The sequence below is a fragment of the Heteronotia binoei genome, chromosome 1 (assembly GCF_032191835.1).
Source record: "Heteronotia binoei isolate CCM8104 ecotype False Entrance Well chromosome 1, APGP_CSIRO_Hbin_v1, whole genome shotgun sequence".
Classification (NCBI taxonomy): Eukaryota; Metazoa; Chordata; class Lepidosauria; order Squamata; family Gekkonidae; genus Heteronotia; species Heteronotia binoei.
Window position 1 is genome coordinate 56473126 of NC_083223.1, and position 15009 is coordinate 56488134.

The 15009-nt window shown below is 43.1% G+C and overlaps 1 protein-coding gene across 6 annotated transcripts in view; it reads left to right on the top strand.

The window, feature by feature from the left end:
* Positions 1–15009, top strand: part of DLGAP2 (DLG associated protein 2) — a 662574-nt gene that overhangs the window by 568645 nt on the left and 78920 nt on the right. For all 6 annotated transcript variants that reach the window (XM_060234802.1, XM_060234819.1, XM_060234811.1 and 3 more), the window contains 2 exons: positions 124–271; positions 8843–9062. In XM_060234802.1, coding sequence (XP_060090785.1) covers positions 124–271; positions 8843–9062 — 368 coding nt within the window. The remainder of the gene's footprint in view (positions 1–123; positions 272–8842; positions 9063–15009) is intronic.

The window sequence follows — 15009 nt, forward strand, 5'->3', positions numbered from 1 at the left end:
CAGATCTTCCACTATGGAAAAACTGAGGAGCTGCTGCTATTATATTATATTGGGCTGTTTCACATCCTCATTATTTGAAGCATACTTTTTTCATACATTATCTCTCTCTACCTTCTTTACTAGTCAGAGCTATCTGCAAGCTGCAAGTGATGCGCCTGGTGGTCACAACTTGGATCCGTCAGCAAACTACAATTCCCCCAAGTTCCGATCGAGGAATCAGAGCTATATGAGAGCAGTGAGCACGCTCAGTCAGGCCAGCTGCATCAGCCAGGTTAGATTTTTTTTCTTTTTAGCCTTTAAATTTTATAAAAATACCTGTAGTTTATCACACATCCCAGGATTTTTGCAGGTTTCATTTCTTAAATGTCACTAGAGAACTGAAAACTTGAAGAGGTTTGAGTTAAAGCAAATAGAATATTAAAGGGTTAAGCTATTTCAAATGATCAAAAGACCATATTCCTAGGATATGAGAAATATAGTAAAGTAAAATCACCTGGAACAATAATCTTCCTCCTGTTTTAGTTCATTTACTACTCAACTGGGCAGCTCATTGGTATTGTACCACTGCTCTCTCTTTCACCATCCATCTACTACTTTGTCCTGTATCCAGTGACAAAATGATGATAATGGGGAGGTACAGGAATTCTAATCATGCTGAGTGATGCATTTGTCCAATAAGCTTCTTTCCATGTGTGACCTTCAGTTCCTCACTGACCAGAACTAAGTGTTACTGGAGTTGCTAGGCTGTTACTAGAAACAGCATTGACTGCAGAAGGGCTGATCTCACCTGCTCCTCATTATAAACCTCCAGCCCACATAGCTGATTGTGCATGTGGGTCCAGTGAATCCACAGATAACTGTTTCAGATTGATTTGGGGCCGCCAAATGTGGTGAAAATCTGATGAGGAGAAAGAAGACGACATCGGCCTCTGTTTTCTCTAAGAGCTGTGAATTTCCAGTAATCCTTGTTCTAGCCTGAGGCCTATCTGCAGAGAACATCCCATGTAGAGCAGGAAAATGTCCACGTGGATTCTGGTTCTTACTGTTTATATCCCCTTCCATTCATATAAATAAAAGATTATGCAAGTGTAGTTTCCACATGGGGTCAAGCTTGTGTTGTTATATCATTGTAGGTGCAGGCTGCTTTGAAAAAATGGGTTGAAAAATCTCACCCGCCTGGCAAATTTCCCTGCTTTACTGTGATCTTTCCCAAAACATCTCAGCAAAGCAGGTTTGAGAAAGATTAGAGAAAAGCAGTGAAAATCCTGGGAGGTGCACAGATGTACCACAATGCAGTGGTGAAGCAGGGAGAAAAATGCTTCCCAAAACCACTGAATATTCTGGACCAAATAACCTGCATGGAAATGGCCAAGCTGAAGCAAGATGCAAAGATGTACATCAGCTGTGGCCCCTTCATCTTCAGATATCCAGCTGCATAAGTCTAAAGGTTCATGTACACTGAATGGCCAGAGAATGGGGTCAAAGAATTGGACTCCCTTATAGAAATGCTTTGGGTTGAAATAGAGGGCCCAAAAGGCAATTTAACTATGGGAGTTTGTTATCGCCCACCAAATCAAAAGACAGGACGACTACGGTATAATATGATGGAAGGCTTAAAGATGGTGGCTAGACGAAAAAACTGTGTCGTCATAGGTGATTTTAACTACCCACAGATTGATTGGGTCAATATGTGTTCTGGTCGAGAGAAAGAGACTGAGTTTCTAGATGCTCTCAATGACTGTGCTACGGAACAGATGGTCACAGAACCTACCAGGGGTGGGGCGATCCTGGATTTGGTCCTAAGTAATGCCCAAGACCTGGTGAGAGATGTAAAAGTGATCGCACCGCTTGAAAGCAGTGACCATAACGTTATTGATTTCACTATTTGTATAAATTGGGAGTTGCCCCAAAAGACCGGCACAACCACCTTTAACTTTAAAAGGGGTAAATTCTCTGAGATGCGGAGGCATGTGAAGAGGAAACTGAAAGGAAAGGTAAACACGGTCAAAACCCTTGGGGAAGCTTGGAGGCTATTTAAAACTACAATCTTAGAAGCACAGATAAAATATATACCACAAGTTAGGAAAGGTACAAACAGGTATAAGAGAAGGCCTGCATGGTTAACAAACAAAGTAATGGAAGCTGAAAAAGGTAAGTACTCCTTTAAGCGGTGGAAAGCTAGTCCAAGTGAGATTAATAAAAGGGAACACAGGCAATGGCAAATCAAATGTAAGACTGTAATCAGGCAGGCAAAAAGGGACCATGAGGAGCATATTGCAAAAAACATAAAGACCAACAATAAAAATTTCTTCAAATATATTAGAAACAGGAAACCAGCCAGGGAGGCAGTGGGGCCCTTGGATGACCAAGGGGTCAAAGGATTACTGAAGGAGGATAGGGAAATGGCTGAGAAGCTAAATGAAATTTTTTCCTCCATCTTCACTGTGGAAGATGAGAAGTGTTTGCCTGCTCTGGAAGCACTTCTATTGGAAGGAGTGTTGAAAGACCTGAGTCAGATTGAGGTGACAAAAGAGGAGGTCCTACAACTGATGGACAAATTAAAAACCAATGTCACCAGGTCCAGATGGCATACATCCAAGAGTTCTGAAAGAACTCAAAGTTGAACTTGTGGATCTTCTGACAAAAATATGTAATCTTTCATTGACATCTGCCTCCGTTCCTGAGGACTGGAAGGTAGCAAATGTCACCTCCATCTTTAAAAAGGGTTCCAGAGGAGATCCGGGTAACTACAGGCCAGTCTGTCTGACTTCAATGCAGGGAAAGTTGGTAGAAACCATTATCAATGACAGAATGAGTAGGCAGATTGATGAACACGAGTTACTGAGGAAGACTCAGCATGGGTTCTGTAAGGGAAGATCTTGCCTCACTAACCTGTTACATTTTTTTGAGGGGGTGAACAAACATGTGGACAAAGGAGACCCGATAGATATTATTTACCTTGACTTCCAGAAAGCTTTTGATAAAGTTCCTCATCGAAGGCTCCTTAGTAAGCTCGAGAGTCATGGAATAAAAAGACAGGTCCTCTTGTGGATCAAAAACTGGCTAATTAATAGAAAGCAGAGAGTGAGTATAAATGGGCAGTCTTTGCAGTGGAGGACGATAAGCAGTGGGGTGCTGCAGGGCTCAGTACTGGGTCCGATGCTCTTTAACTTGTTCATAAATTATTTAGAGTTGAGAGTAAGCAGTGAAATGGCCAAGTTTGCGGATGACACTAAATTGTTCAGGGTGGTAAGAACCAGAGAGGATTGTGAGGAACTCCAAAGGGATCTGTTGAGGCTGGGTGAGTGGGCGTCAACGTGGCTGATGAGGTTCAATGTGGCCAAGTGCAAAGGAATGCACATTGGGGCCAAGAATCCCAGCTACAAATACAATTTGATGGGGTGTGAACTGGCAGAGACTCACCAAGAGAGAGATCTTGGGGTCATGGTAGATAACTCACTGAAAATGTCAAGACAGTGTGTGATTGCAATAAAAAAAAGGCCAACGCCATGCTGGGAATTAATAGGAAGGGAACTGAAAACAAATCAGCCAGTATCATAATGCCCCTGTATAAATCGATGGTGCGGTCTCATTTGGAATACTGTGTGCAATTCTGGTCACCGCACCTCAAAAAGGATATTATAGCATTGGAAAAAGTGCAGAAAAGGACAACTAGAATGATTACAGGCTTGGAACACTTTCCCTATGGAGAAAGGTTAAAACGCTTGGGGCTCTTTAGCTTGGAGAAACGTCGACTGCGGGGTGACATGACAGAGGTTTACAACATTATGCATGGGATGGAGAAGGTAGAGAAAGAAGTACTTTTATCCCTTTCTCACAATACAAGAACTCGTGGGCATTCAATGAAATTGCTGAGCAGTCGGGTTAGAACGGATAAAAAGAGGTGCTTCTTCACCCAAAGGGTGATTAACATGTGGAATTCACTGCCACAGGAGGTGGTGGCAGCTACAGGCATAGCCAGCTTCAAGAGGGGGTTAGATAAAAATATGGAGCAGAGGTCCATCAGTGGCTATTAGCCACAGTGTGTGTGTGTGTGTATACATACATATTGGCCACTGTGTGATACAGAGTGTTGGACTGGATGGGCCGTTGGCCTGATCCAACATGGCTTCTCTTATGTTCTTATGTGATGCTTTTTTTTCAAACTATTATGTTTCCTGCCAATAAATTGGGTTTTGACATTATAAACAAGACCATTCTCATACTTGAAACTTAATTGCCTCGTCTTTCTTTCTTAATATTGTTAGTAGAAGGCTGTTCAGTATAAGTATGTTTGTCTTTCCAGAGTACATTAGCTTGTTCAATTTGATTAAAAATGATACAATAATTAGGAAGGTCAGAAATAATTGTTTTCAAAATAGATTTTATTATGAGTAATGGCACAAGAAGATTTTCAGTGTGGTTACCGAGTTTCTTCACTGAAATTATAATTCACTTATTCAATTTAAAAATATATGTCCTAGCAATAAGGTTACACCCATTAGTCCCTGACCTGGATAGCCTGGGCAAGCCAGGTCAGATCTTGTCAGATCTCACAAGCTAAGCAGGGTTGACTCTGGCAAGTACTTGGATGGGAGACCTCATTGAAATACCAGAGGCAGAAAGCAGGGGCAGGCTTTATTCAGTCACCTCTCTGAATATCCTTCATGCCCTCAGTAAAGGTCAGTCACCAAAGGTCACCATGACTTCCAGATGCACGAACATACACACATGTACATAAAAATACAAATATACCCCCCATATATTATACCCTTTATGCTGGTACAGTCCACACAATGGCATATAGCTTACCATTCCACTGAGCAAAATTTAAAGACGTCATCCAACCAAAGGAGCCTTCCTCCAAAGAACAGCCGTACAAGCAGTCACAGCACCTCTTGGCCATGCACTGCTGTGGGAGGATATAACCAGGAAAAAAAAATAGAACCAGATAAACCAGAAAATCAAAAATGCAATCTAAAGGAGGACTCACCGACCTTTTATTTAAAAAGTGCTACTCCTGAGTAATGGAAAATATCTCACCCCAACCAGCAAATTATCCAGTTTGTTCTGTCATAGAAACAGACCATGGACTTGGAAGAACACCAGAAAAGAGGTGATCAGCTAAGAAACTCAGAGAGAAATCCTATGAAATAAAAGGCTAGAGCAGACCTTTTTTTTTTTTTTTGCAGTCTTTTCCTGAGCCCTCCACATATTGTGTGGCTCTCAAAGTCCATCAGCCAGCTTGGAGAAGGCATTTGTCTCTTTAAATCACTTCTTCAAGCCAACCCAGCTAGCAGCTTGGAGAATGCATTTAAAGTGAAAACTGCTTTCTTTCCACCTCTCCATCCCTCCCCCCACTGATTTTCCTCCCTCCCTTCCTATCTTTCAGCTCTCAAACATCTGACATTTATTCTATGTGGCTTTTACATTAAGCAAGTTTGGCCACCCCTGCTCTAGAGAGTGCATGATCTGCTCTGTGGGCTGCAGCAGCCAATGATCTACTAGTAGCTCATGAGCTACCAGATGGAGACTCCTGATTTATGGTAATTCTGATAACAGCTGTTGCTGGGGGGAAATGTCATCACAATCACAAGAATAGTTGTGGATTGTATCTGGGATCCACACCCAGTTCACACACTACTTTTATCTGCATGAGTCAGTGTTTGGGGTACTTGGGATTGTTTTCCTGTACAAAAAGAAATTAGTCTTAAATTACTAATACATGTAGCTTATAGATCTGAGAGCCATCAGTCTGATGCAGGCCCTGTGCTTTTAACAGCAGGTTGATTTCTCCCAGTTTTGGCCACCCCCATAAGGTGAACTAAAGAAGCCTGCCATCCTATTCAGCTGCTAAAGGTATAAGCATTTCTCCCTGAGCCATGAGTTGGCATACCAAGATATCATGAATATCATTATTCTTCATTTATATGAATTCTAGTTCTTTCACTCTCCTATAACAAATGACAGGATCTATTATTATCAGTCACTTACACAGCCGCTTCATTAGCTTTTGAATGAATTTTTCCCCTTTAAAGTTACTTATTAATTTGTTCAATCCATTTTCGATTGGTATCTCAAAGTATACACAGAATTGAAATGTCCAGTGTCTTCAAAAGCTCAAAATGAGGTTCTTGAAAGTATCTCGCTTCTTATTTTATTTCTTGAACAAAGAATAATTTTTGAGATAGGACATGACAAATAGGTTGCTTAGGAAAGCAGTTGGCTGGTTTAAATTCATTCAGGGATGTCCAGTGGGGCTAATCAATATATAATACAGAGGACAGATTGATGGTTAAGTCATTTTGATAAATCTACACCAGCTGATGGTCTTCCTGTAGGCTTCTGAACCAAAAACACTTTCCAAACACAAGATGTTTGCCAGGGGCTGCTTTTTCCTATGGAAAAAAAAAATCCCATTTTCAACCTATTATTAATGTGTTTCTGAGTAACTTTAACCAGCTTTCCACACAACAGTCTCCCCAGCCGGCGGGGTTGGCTCAACTCCTTTTTCCACTCCAAGCAGCTCTCTCACTTACAGCACCGCTTCCTAGCTCCAGCACTACCAGTTTCTGTGCCATACTTGGGGAAGGGGCACACCTACTACCATGTTTTCCCTCCAGTTCTGAGCAGCAGTGGCACACACTGGCACACACAGGGTCTGTAGAAGATCTCTATAGCCTGTAACAGCTGGACTGGATGAGGGACAATAATTGACACAGGCAATACCTCTGTCATATCATCTTTTCTGGTTTGAAGCTGCTTAGATCACTTTGTGGTGAGTCAGTTCTGGCCCCCAGCAGACCTTGAACATCCATAAAATGGCCTTCAAACTAAAATGTAAAAATGTACATGGCAGAAAGAAACCCAACACATTTTTATTTTTATATTATATATATATTCTCAAAAAGAAATAGGGATACAGAAGGAAAAAGGGAACACAAAAATTCAAGAAAAAAGTTTTAAATATCTTAGTGTGGCACCCCGCCTCGTCTGGGGGCCCCACCCCTCAGCCTGCCATCACCCTGCGAACCCTGGGGCCCCGCCCCTGGGCAGCCGGGAGGTCTCAGAGGAAGGTGCTGGGCTGGGTTACCTTCTAGGCCATGCTTGTCTCCTCTGCACTTATTCTCTCTCTCTCTGGTTGTGCTTGACTCAACTGACCTCCACACTGCACTATAGATCATCATCAACCTCCCACTGGCCGCCCTTCCTCCCTTTTATCCTTCCCCTAGGTCCCTCCCCAGTGACTGTCTCCACAGGCTTCGCCCCCCCTTTCTTAAGCAATGACGCCCAGCAGCTGTCTCCCTCTCCTGGGGCTGGTGGGGGCTGGGCATCCTTCAAGGCGCTGTGTGGCAGGCCTGCAGGGCCTGCTGCAGCTCAGGCCAATGCTCCCTCCTCCCCGGATTGTGGAGCCCCAGGGGAGGCCAGGCACTGCCACGCCCATGAGGCGGCTCCCAGCTGCGGCATCTTCATGGGGCCTTGCTTTGCCCCTGCTGCCTGGGAGTGCTATGGCGATGGTGAACATTGTCTCCTTCGTCCCCCAGGTAGGTGGGGGCAGTGACTTGCTTGGGTTGGGGATGTGGGGGTGGTCCGAGAATCCCATGGGCGGCTCAGGGGCCCTGTGTCAGCCTGAGGCGGGGGTGGACGGCGCCGGTGGTAGGCCTGGCGTGGCACAGCCGGGACACTTGGATATTTACACACAACAAGGACAATAAAAATATTAACATACATATTTCACATATGAGAACATATAGTGTGGAAACAATTTCAGTATTCAAGAATATTTTCTCTCACTCAATCTTAATTAGACAACATCAACCAGTGGTCGCTATAATGATACTATAGTCAGAAGAAATTGGCAAGGTATTCCAAGGATATTTCAGGGGGGAAATACAATAAAGAATTACAGAAAATATCCAAAAGCACATTTTTGAAGGCCAGTCCATATCTTCTAGTTTGCTGCTTCGGGGCTACAACACTCAATCTCTTTCTTCTTGCAGCCCCCTCCTTGCACTTCACTTCTAGTGTTGTGACACTCTCCTTCTCCTACAGTGCAACACAAGTAGAATTCTCAAGGGTGAGCACTTTTGAATACATAGCATAGAGGCAAAACAACAGCGTGACTGCCTCTAACTTTAGTTCAAGAAGGCAGAAAGCCAAGTCCTGTTCTTAGATAAGGCCTTTTGAGTTCTGGTCCTCTATCAATCCTGGATGCATTCAGCAAGCAGTGATTGATGAATTAATGCAAAAGGAAGCATAGCTGGGAGAGACATTAATTTGCTTTGCCGCATTTCCAAAAATGGATTTTTTTTTTCAATTCTATTAGAGCTCTATCTGAACTGTGGTATTTAGCCATATCCCTATTTGGATTTGGAGATGCTTCCTGGAATTCATTAGAAAAGAAGACAAATATAAGGGTGGTGGGAAAGTGAAACAGATCAGAAGCAGGACTAGCCTCAGCTCTTCAGTTAGTTTAATTTTGCAAATTAATGCTTAGGTGGCTCTGTGTCTGTGCCTATTCACTCAGTTTATTAAGTATAATCAAGATAAAGCCAGACTCTAAAACTTAATCTCAAACTAAATTCAATACTAACTGGGGGTCGGTGTACTTAGCATTCATCTACTAGCAAAGCAAATGTACCTAGCTAAATTATCTTGATATGTTTTACTAAATGGAGAAATGACAAAAAGTTTTGCTTTGTTTGGGAGGGGGAGGTGATCGTGGTGGAGAGGAATTCTGTGTAAATGTACTACAAGTGCCTGTTTGTGAAGTATTAAAGCAATGTTCATTACAGGCAAAGCCTGCCGAAAAATACCAAGCACAATGTTGTTGTTTATTTAGATGAGTGAAGCAGAGGTCAATGGGCAATTTGAATCTGTTTGTGAATCAGTATTTAGCGAAGTTGAAGCTCAGGCAATGGATGCCCTCGACCTCCCAGGATGTTTCCGAACCAGAAGCCACAGTTACTTGCGTGCCATTCAGGCAGGTTACTCCCAAGATGATGAATGTATCCCTGCAATGGCATCTTCCAATATCACCTCAACAATCAGGTCGACAACAGGTAAGATCAGCTGTGCAATGAGCAGTTTTACATATGAAAATTTGCTAATAAGAAATGTAGCATATGAAATGAAGAATCTATACACCTGTGTAGCCATTATGACTTCTTGTACAGAAAAGTACTATGCTGAATAACTCTTTTTGCTTTTAATTTTTGTATTTTGTTTAGTTTTAATTATATCTTTAGTTTTGTTTTACCTCTGACTGGCTTTCTTATCTCCAATGTATAACCAGTGCATACCATAGTCAGGTTTTGTTCCTAATGAATTGCAGAAGGAGGTATATCCAGATAAAAGAGGCTAACAAGTTACATAATTAGAGCAAGAAGTTTATGCTTCTAGTTATATGGCTGACAGGAAGAGGAAAAAGAGTAAAGAAGGATGAAATCAACCTGAGAAGTATATTCAGGAGATAAAGAAGGAGACAGCATTTAGAAGATTAGAAAGAAAGTAGCATCCACACCTCTATTTAACTAGCTTTATTCTTTTGCCCCCCCCCCCCCCAGAGCTAACTTCTTTTGTACACTTAGCACTGTATATTCCAACAGGCTTTTCCCTGTGTTGCATTCATTCTGAACCTAAACACTGTCCTTGGAAGCCAATGGTGTTGATTTAATCTTCATAAAGCGTACTTATTTTTCCCAGTTCTTAGCTCTAGTCTTATAATAAGCTGATGCTCATTATAATATACAGTAAAATTGCATCAGTTGCTTTATCATTTCTCTTTGCTCTGAGGAGAGTCTGAGAGCAAAAAAGCAGAATTTAAAAATATGGTTCATCTTCTAAGCAGTCACACACACTGAAATCTTAGAAGGCTGTGCTTAGAAGGCTGTGAAGATGCTTGCTTTATCATATACAAAATTGTCCCTTTAATTCATCATAGATCACTACTACTCCCTTATTTTTGTGGACTTGAAATGCTTTTACAGTTCCTTCCCCCACAAAGCTACTATTAAATGGCTTCATTATTTTAGAACTACTGTACAGCCGGGCCTCCGGGGACTGCACTGGCTGCCAATAATATACTGAGTCCGGTACAAGGTGCTGGTTATTACCTTTAAAGCCCTATATGGTTAGGACCTGCCTACCTTAGGGACCGTCTCTTCCCATATGTTCCCCAGAGAGTACTGCGATCTGGCTCCCAAAATCTGCTCGTAATTCCCGGGCCAAAGGAGGCCTGGTTGAAGTCAACCAGGGACAGGGCCTTCTCAATAACAGCCCCTTGCTGGTGGAACCAGTTACCGGAAGAGGTCAGGGCCCTGCGGGATATTGGACAGTTCCGCAGGGCCTGTAAGACAGTCCTCTTCCGGTTGGCCTACAACTGACCGGCACCAAATTACCAAAATACTGAAGAAAGTTTATAGATAGCGCACTGTTGGATTTATGTACTGATTTTAAGGTTTTTAATGTTTTAACTATGTAAATCGTTACTGTATTTAAAATTCGAATTTCATTGTTAGAACTTTTGTGTTGTGAGCCGCCCTGAGCCCGCTTCGGTGGGGTAGGGCGGGATATAAATTAAATTAAATTAAATTAAAAAATAGAAGGAAAAAATATAATATTGACCACATGCAGCAGAAATCTATAAATAAATATATTCTATATACTAATAATGAAGTCATCAAACTCTTTGGATAATTAAATCTGGTGACTGGAGCTGAGAAGGGGCAAAACAGTTCTTTCTACAAACCTGAATAGGGCCCAATTACAGAAAAATGTGAAATCTTTTTCACCCAATGTGTGTGTATGTATATGTATATATATATATATATATATATATATATATATATATATATATATATATATATATATATATATATATATATATATATATATATATACGCATTGGGGCAGGGGTGTCAAATTCATTTGTTTTGAGGGATGGATCTGACATACATGAGACCTTGTTGGGCCAGGTCATGTGTGTCATAAAATGTAATACCAGATAGCAGAGATACAAACTTTAAAAAAGACATATACATTTAAAGATTATTTTAAAGCTTAAAACATGCTTAAAATATTAGCACTCTTGCAATATTTTGTTTAACAGTCTCTGATAACTGAGACCTCTTGCTCTGAATTATTGCTTCAAAATCTGGTGACAATGTCTGTGCTGTAGCAATCTTGAGAATGTTGTCCAGGTGTTGTTCAGGTATGTATCTGTAAGATACAAACCTACTTTTGATGTATTGACAGTCATTACAGAAACTCATGGTCAGTGGTTTGAGCCTAAGACCAAAAGCAAAAGATGAAATGGCTGGGCACTGTGAGCTTATGTATAGAAGTTGCTTCATGTGCTGGTCAAGAACATGAGAAAGCACCATGACACCGAGTGAGGGCTATGTGTTTGTCTACAAAACTATATTCTTCCCCAGAGAAATAACTACAACTCCTGTGAGGCAGTGCAAGAACATAGAGACAGCAATGTATAGTGGTCAGTATCAGCCTACTTATATGGGAAGTCTAAGTTTAAAAACTCTAGTCTACAAAGTAAATGTACTGGGTGAACTTGGTCTGGATGCACTCTCTCAGCCTAATCCACCACATTGGCTTGTTATTTCTCTTCTTAATAGTTCACATTGCTTTCCTACTGAGAAAGACTGGATTATGAAGGCATGAATACAGTGAAAAGGGGGATGCAAACCCAGTTGTATCCAGGAGAGCCCTGGCATAATGAGCCAACAAATCTCTCTCTCTCTCAGGAAAAAGCTCATACCTTGAATAAAACTTCGTTGGCTTTAAAGGTTCTTTGTATCCTTCCTTGCAATTGAAGGAACTGGGCAAAGGAAGCTCTTCCCTCCCTCCCAGGGAACGAGAGGAAGGAGCATCAGCCAGTAGAAGGAAGAGGGGTTTAGCTCAGTAGCTCTGCTGTGCAACTGAGAAAGCCTTGCAAAGCAAGATCTCCCTCCCCACCCTTACTTCCCAAGGAAGGAGCCTCAGCCAATAGGAAAAAAATAGAGGCTTTGCTCTGTAGTTCCTGTGTGATTGAGCAAACCTGGCAAAGCAAGCTGTGATGCAGAAACAGAGAGAGAAGAAAGTAGATGACAGGAAGTTGCTAGGAACTTGACAGGAAGTGATAGGCGCCCTCTGAGGGTTGGATACAGCCCATGGCTGCATATTTAACACCAGCAGTAGAGACTGTTGGGGGTGGGGGATGAGAGAAAGAGAAAGTTTAAGATAGAGGGACAGATAAAGGTTGGTTGGAAGGAAGGAGAGAGATAAAGTGGCCCACTCCAGTTTAGGAAATTCTTAGAGATTTGGGGGGTGAGGACTGGGAAGGGTGAGGTTTGAGGAGAGGATCAACCTCCAGAGTTGCCAGGTCCAACTCAGAAAATATCTGGGGACTTTGGGGTAGAACTGGGGAGAGTTTGGGGATGGAATCAGGAGACTTTCCCATTGCCTAAAATAAAGAAATATAATACAGCAGTGCCTCTTAATTCAGTCTTCATTTCCTCATCTTCCAGCAGCTGTACTGCCATTAATGAAGGTGAACATGAATACACACACACACACATGCACAAAGCAGCCAAAATAAACACAATTTGCAAGCATACGCTTTTGTGATCTCATTGGTGCAATTTATTCACAGGCGTTGTTGAATTAACCATCTGCTATATTTCAACCAGCTTCTTCACAGTAACAGGAAAGGAGAGCAGCCTAGGGGATCAGCACTGGCACCAGGGTTTTTGGCACCCTAGGCGAGTGCCTCCAAGCACACATGCTGCCACGCTGCCCCCGATCAGCCTTCCAGGTCCATGCAGACCTGGGAAGGCTGAGTGAGGGTGGCAAGGTGGCATGTGCGCTTGGAGACTATTGGAGTCAGCCAGCCCTTCCTGGCTGCGGTGCACCCACTGCCACATCCCTGCTGCCTTCCTGGGTGGTGGTGAGGGTGAGTGTGGCTGCAGCAGGGTGTGCTACAAAGGAGGGATGGCCCCAAGCACATGTGATGCGTCACCCCTACTCAGCCTTCCTGGGTCGTGCTTCCATTGGAAGCACACACCTATGAGGACTGAGCAGGGGTGGGGCAGCACGTGCACGCAGGGGTACTCAGAGTCAGCCCTCCCTTGCTGCGGTGCACCCTCCACCACACTGACCCATTACCCCCCCTCAGCCCCCTCTCCCTGCCTGCAGGCCGCCAGGCTCAACGGTGAGGTGGGGGAAGGTGGCAGAGTGGTGGGTGAGTGTAGTGGCAGGGAAGGGGCAGCAGGGGCAGCAGGGTGTCCTCCACCCACACCTGTGGCCAAGTGGCACTTTAGGTGGACACCTACCTGGCCTACTGGATTGCACCAGCTCTGTAGGGGATGGAGTTTTTCTCCATTCCATAATCAGGTTCTAGTTAATTCCATTTTACTGTACACAAAACTTCTGAAACCAATGCAAAACAAACAGAGGGACTGCACTGGTTTCTCTTCCTTTCTCACATGGTTCATACACTCACTGGGAAGAGCCACGTGGCTCTGCTTGCTCACTGCACACATTCAGCTTTCCTCCAGCTTAGATTTAAAGGCACATGCACAGTCCAAAACACAAGGTTGCAAGGTTCTTTTGAGCTTGCTGAGGTTTAAAGGCAAATTGTGACTGTTGGGGCGGAGCTTATTCCCAAACGCCATCTGCCTGCCAGTGGAGAGGAGACCGAAAAACCAGGAGGATTCCCTGCTGGGACCTGGAGGCTGGCAAGCCTAGCAACTTCAGAGGGGTATAATCAGAGCTTTTTTAGCAGGAACATACAGGAACGCATTTTCCGGCTGTCTTGGCATCAGAGGGTGTGGTCTAATACGCAAATGAGTTCCTGCTGGGCTTTTTCTACCAAAGAAGCCCTGTGTGAAACAATGGTAGCATCAGAGGGTGTGGCCTAATATGCAAATGAGTTCCTGCTGGGCTTTTTCTACCAAAAAAGCCCTTGGTATAATGCCATAGATTCCACCTTCCAAAGCAGCCATTTTTTCCAAGGGAGCTAAAGTTGCCAATTTTGAGGTGAGGGCTGGAGAACATTTAGAATTAAACCTGCTCTGCAGATGACAGCGATCAGTACCCTTAGAGAAGGTGGCTGCTTTGGAGATTAGACTCTGATGTTGTACCCTGCTGAGACTGTATCCCTTCTCAAACTGTGCTCTCTGGAGACTCCACCCCCAAATCTCCAAGAATTTCCTGACCTGGAGCTAGGAACCCTAAGGGCAAACTGATTTCTGTAGCTAAAAGATCTGTTGTGATTCAGGAAGAGGGGAGGAACTGTGAGGACTTTCAGGAAAGTGAAAGTGGAAAGGGTGGAGGAGTAGAAAATGAGATGCCTCCTGCAAGTCCTTGCAGGGTCTCACTTGTAACTCTTAATATCCCTTACATCTATTTTTATGCTCTTAACTGTACAGTTTTCATTTTCTAATAGGTACTTGATTTTTAGTGGAGGTGAATTGTAAAATAAGCCCATGGGAGCCATTCAGATGCAATTCATCTTACCTTATTTCTACACGCAGTCAGCTCAGATGAAGGCCTTGGTCTCCTAATCCTCCTCCCTACTCTCACCATTCTGCCCTCACCACAACAATGCACAAAAGTGAACACTCTGGGAGATCACTGTCCAATGAATGTACTGTGTGTAGAGAAAGTGATTGCACAACATGTTGTACAGCCTGGAAATCTGCTGTGGAGGAGTGGGGAAATATTCAGGTCACAAATCATATACCATTTGCAGAAGTCCTTTTAGAAGTTCAGAGGGCTGCATCACCACATGTACAATCACATGCCACACTTGCAGTGTTCTAGGTTGTAACCTATACCACATAGTTTTCACTCAGAGGCGGTAGAGCCAGAGGTCTCCTAATTTATAAGGCCCACAAACATGAAAGTGAAGGTCTTGGGCATCAGTGGTTAATCTGTTCATTTTACACAAAAGTATGTTGGAGATAAATGATCACTTGGGAGACTGAAACCTCACAAAAAAGAGATGAACTG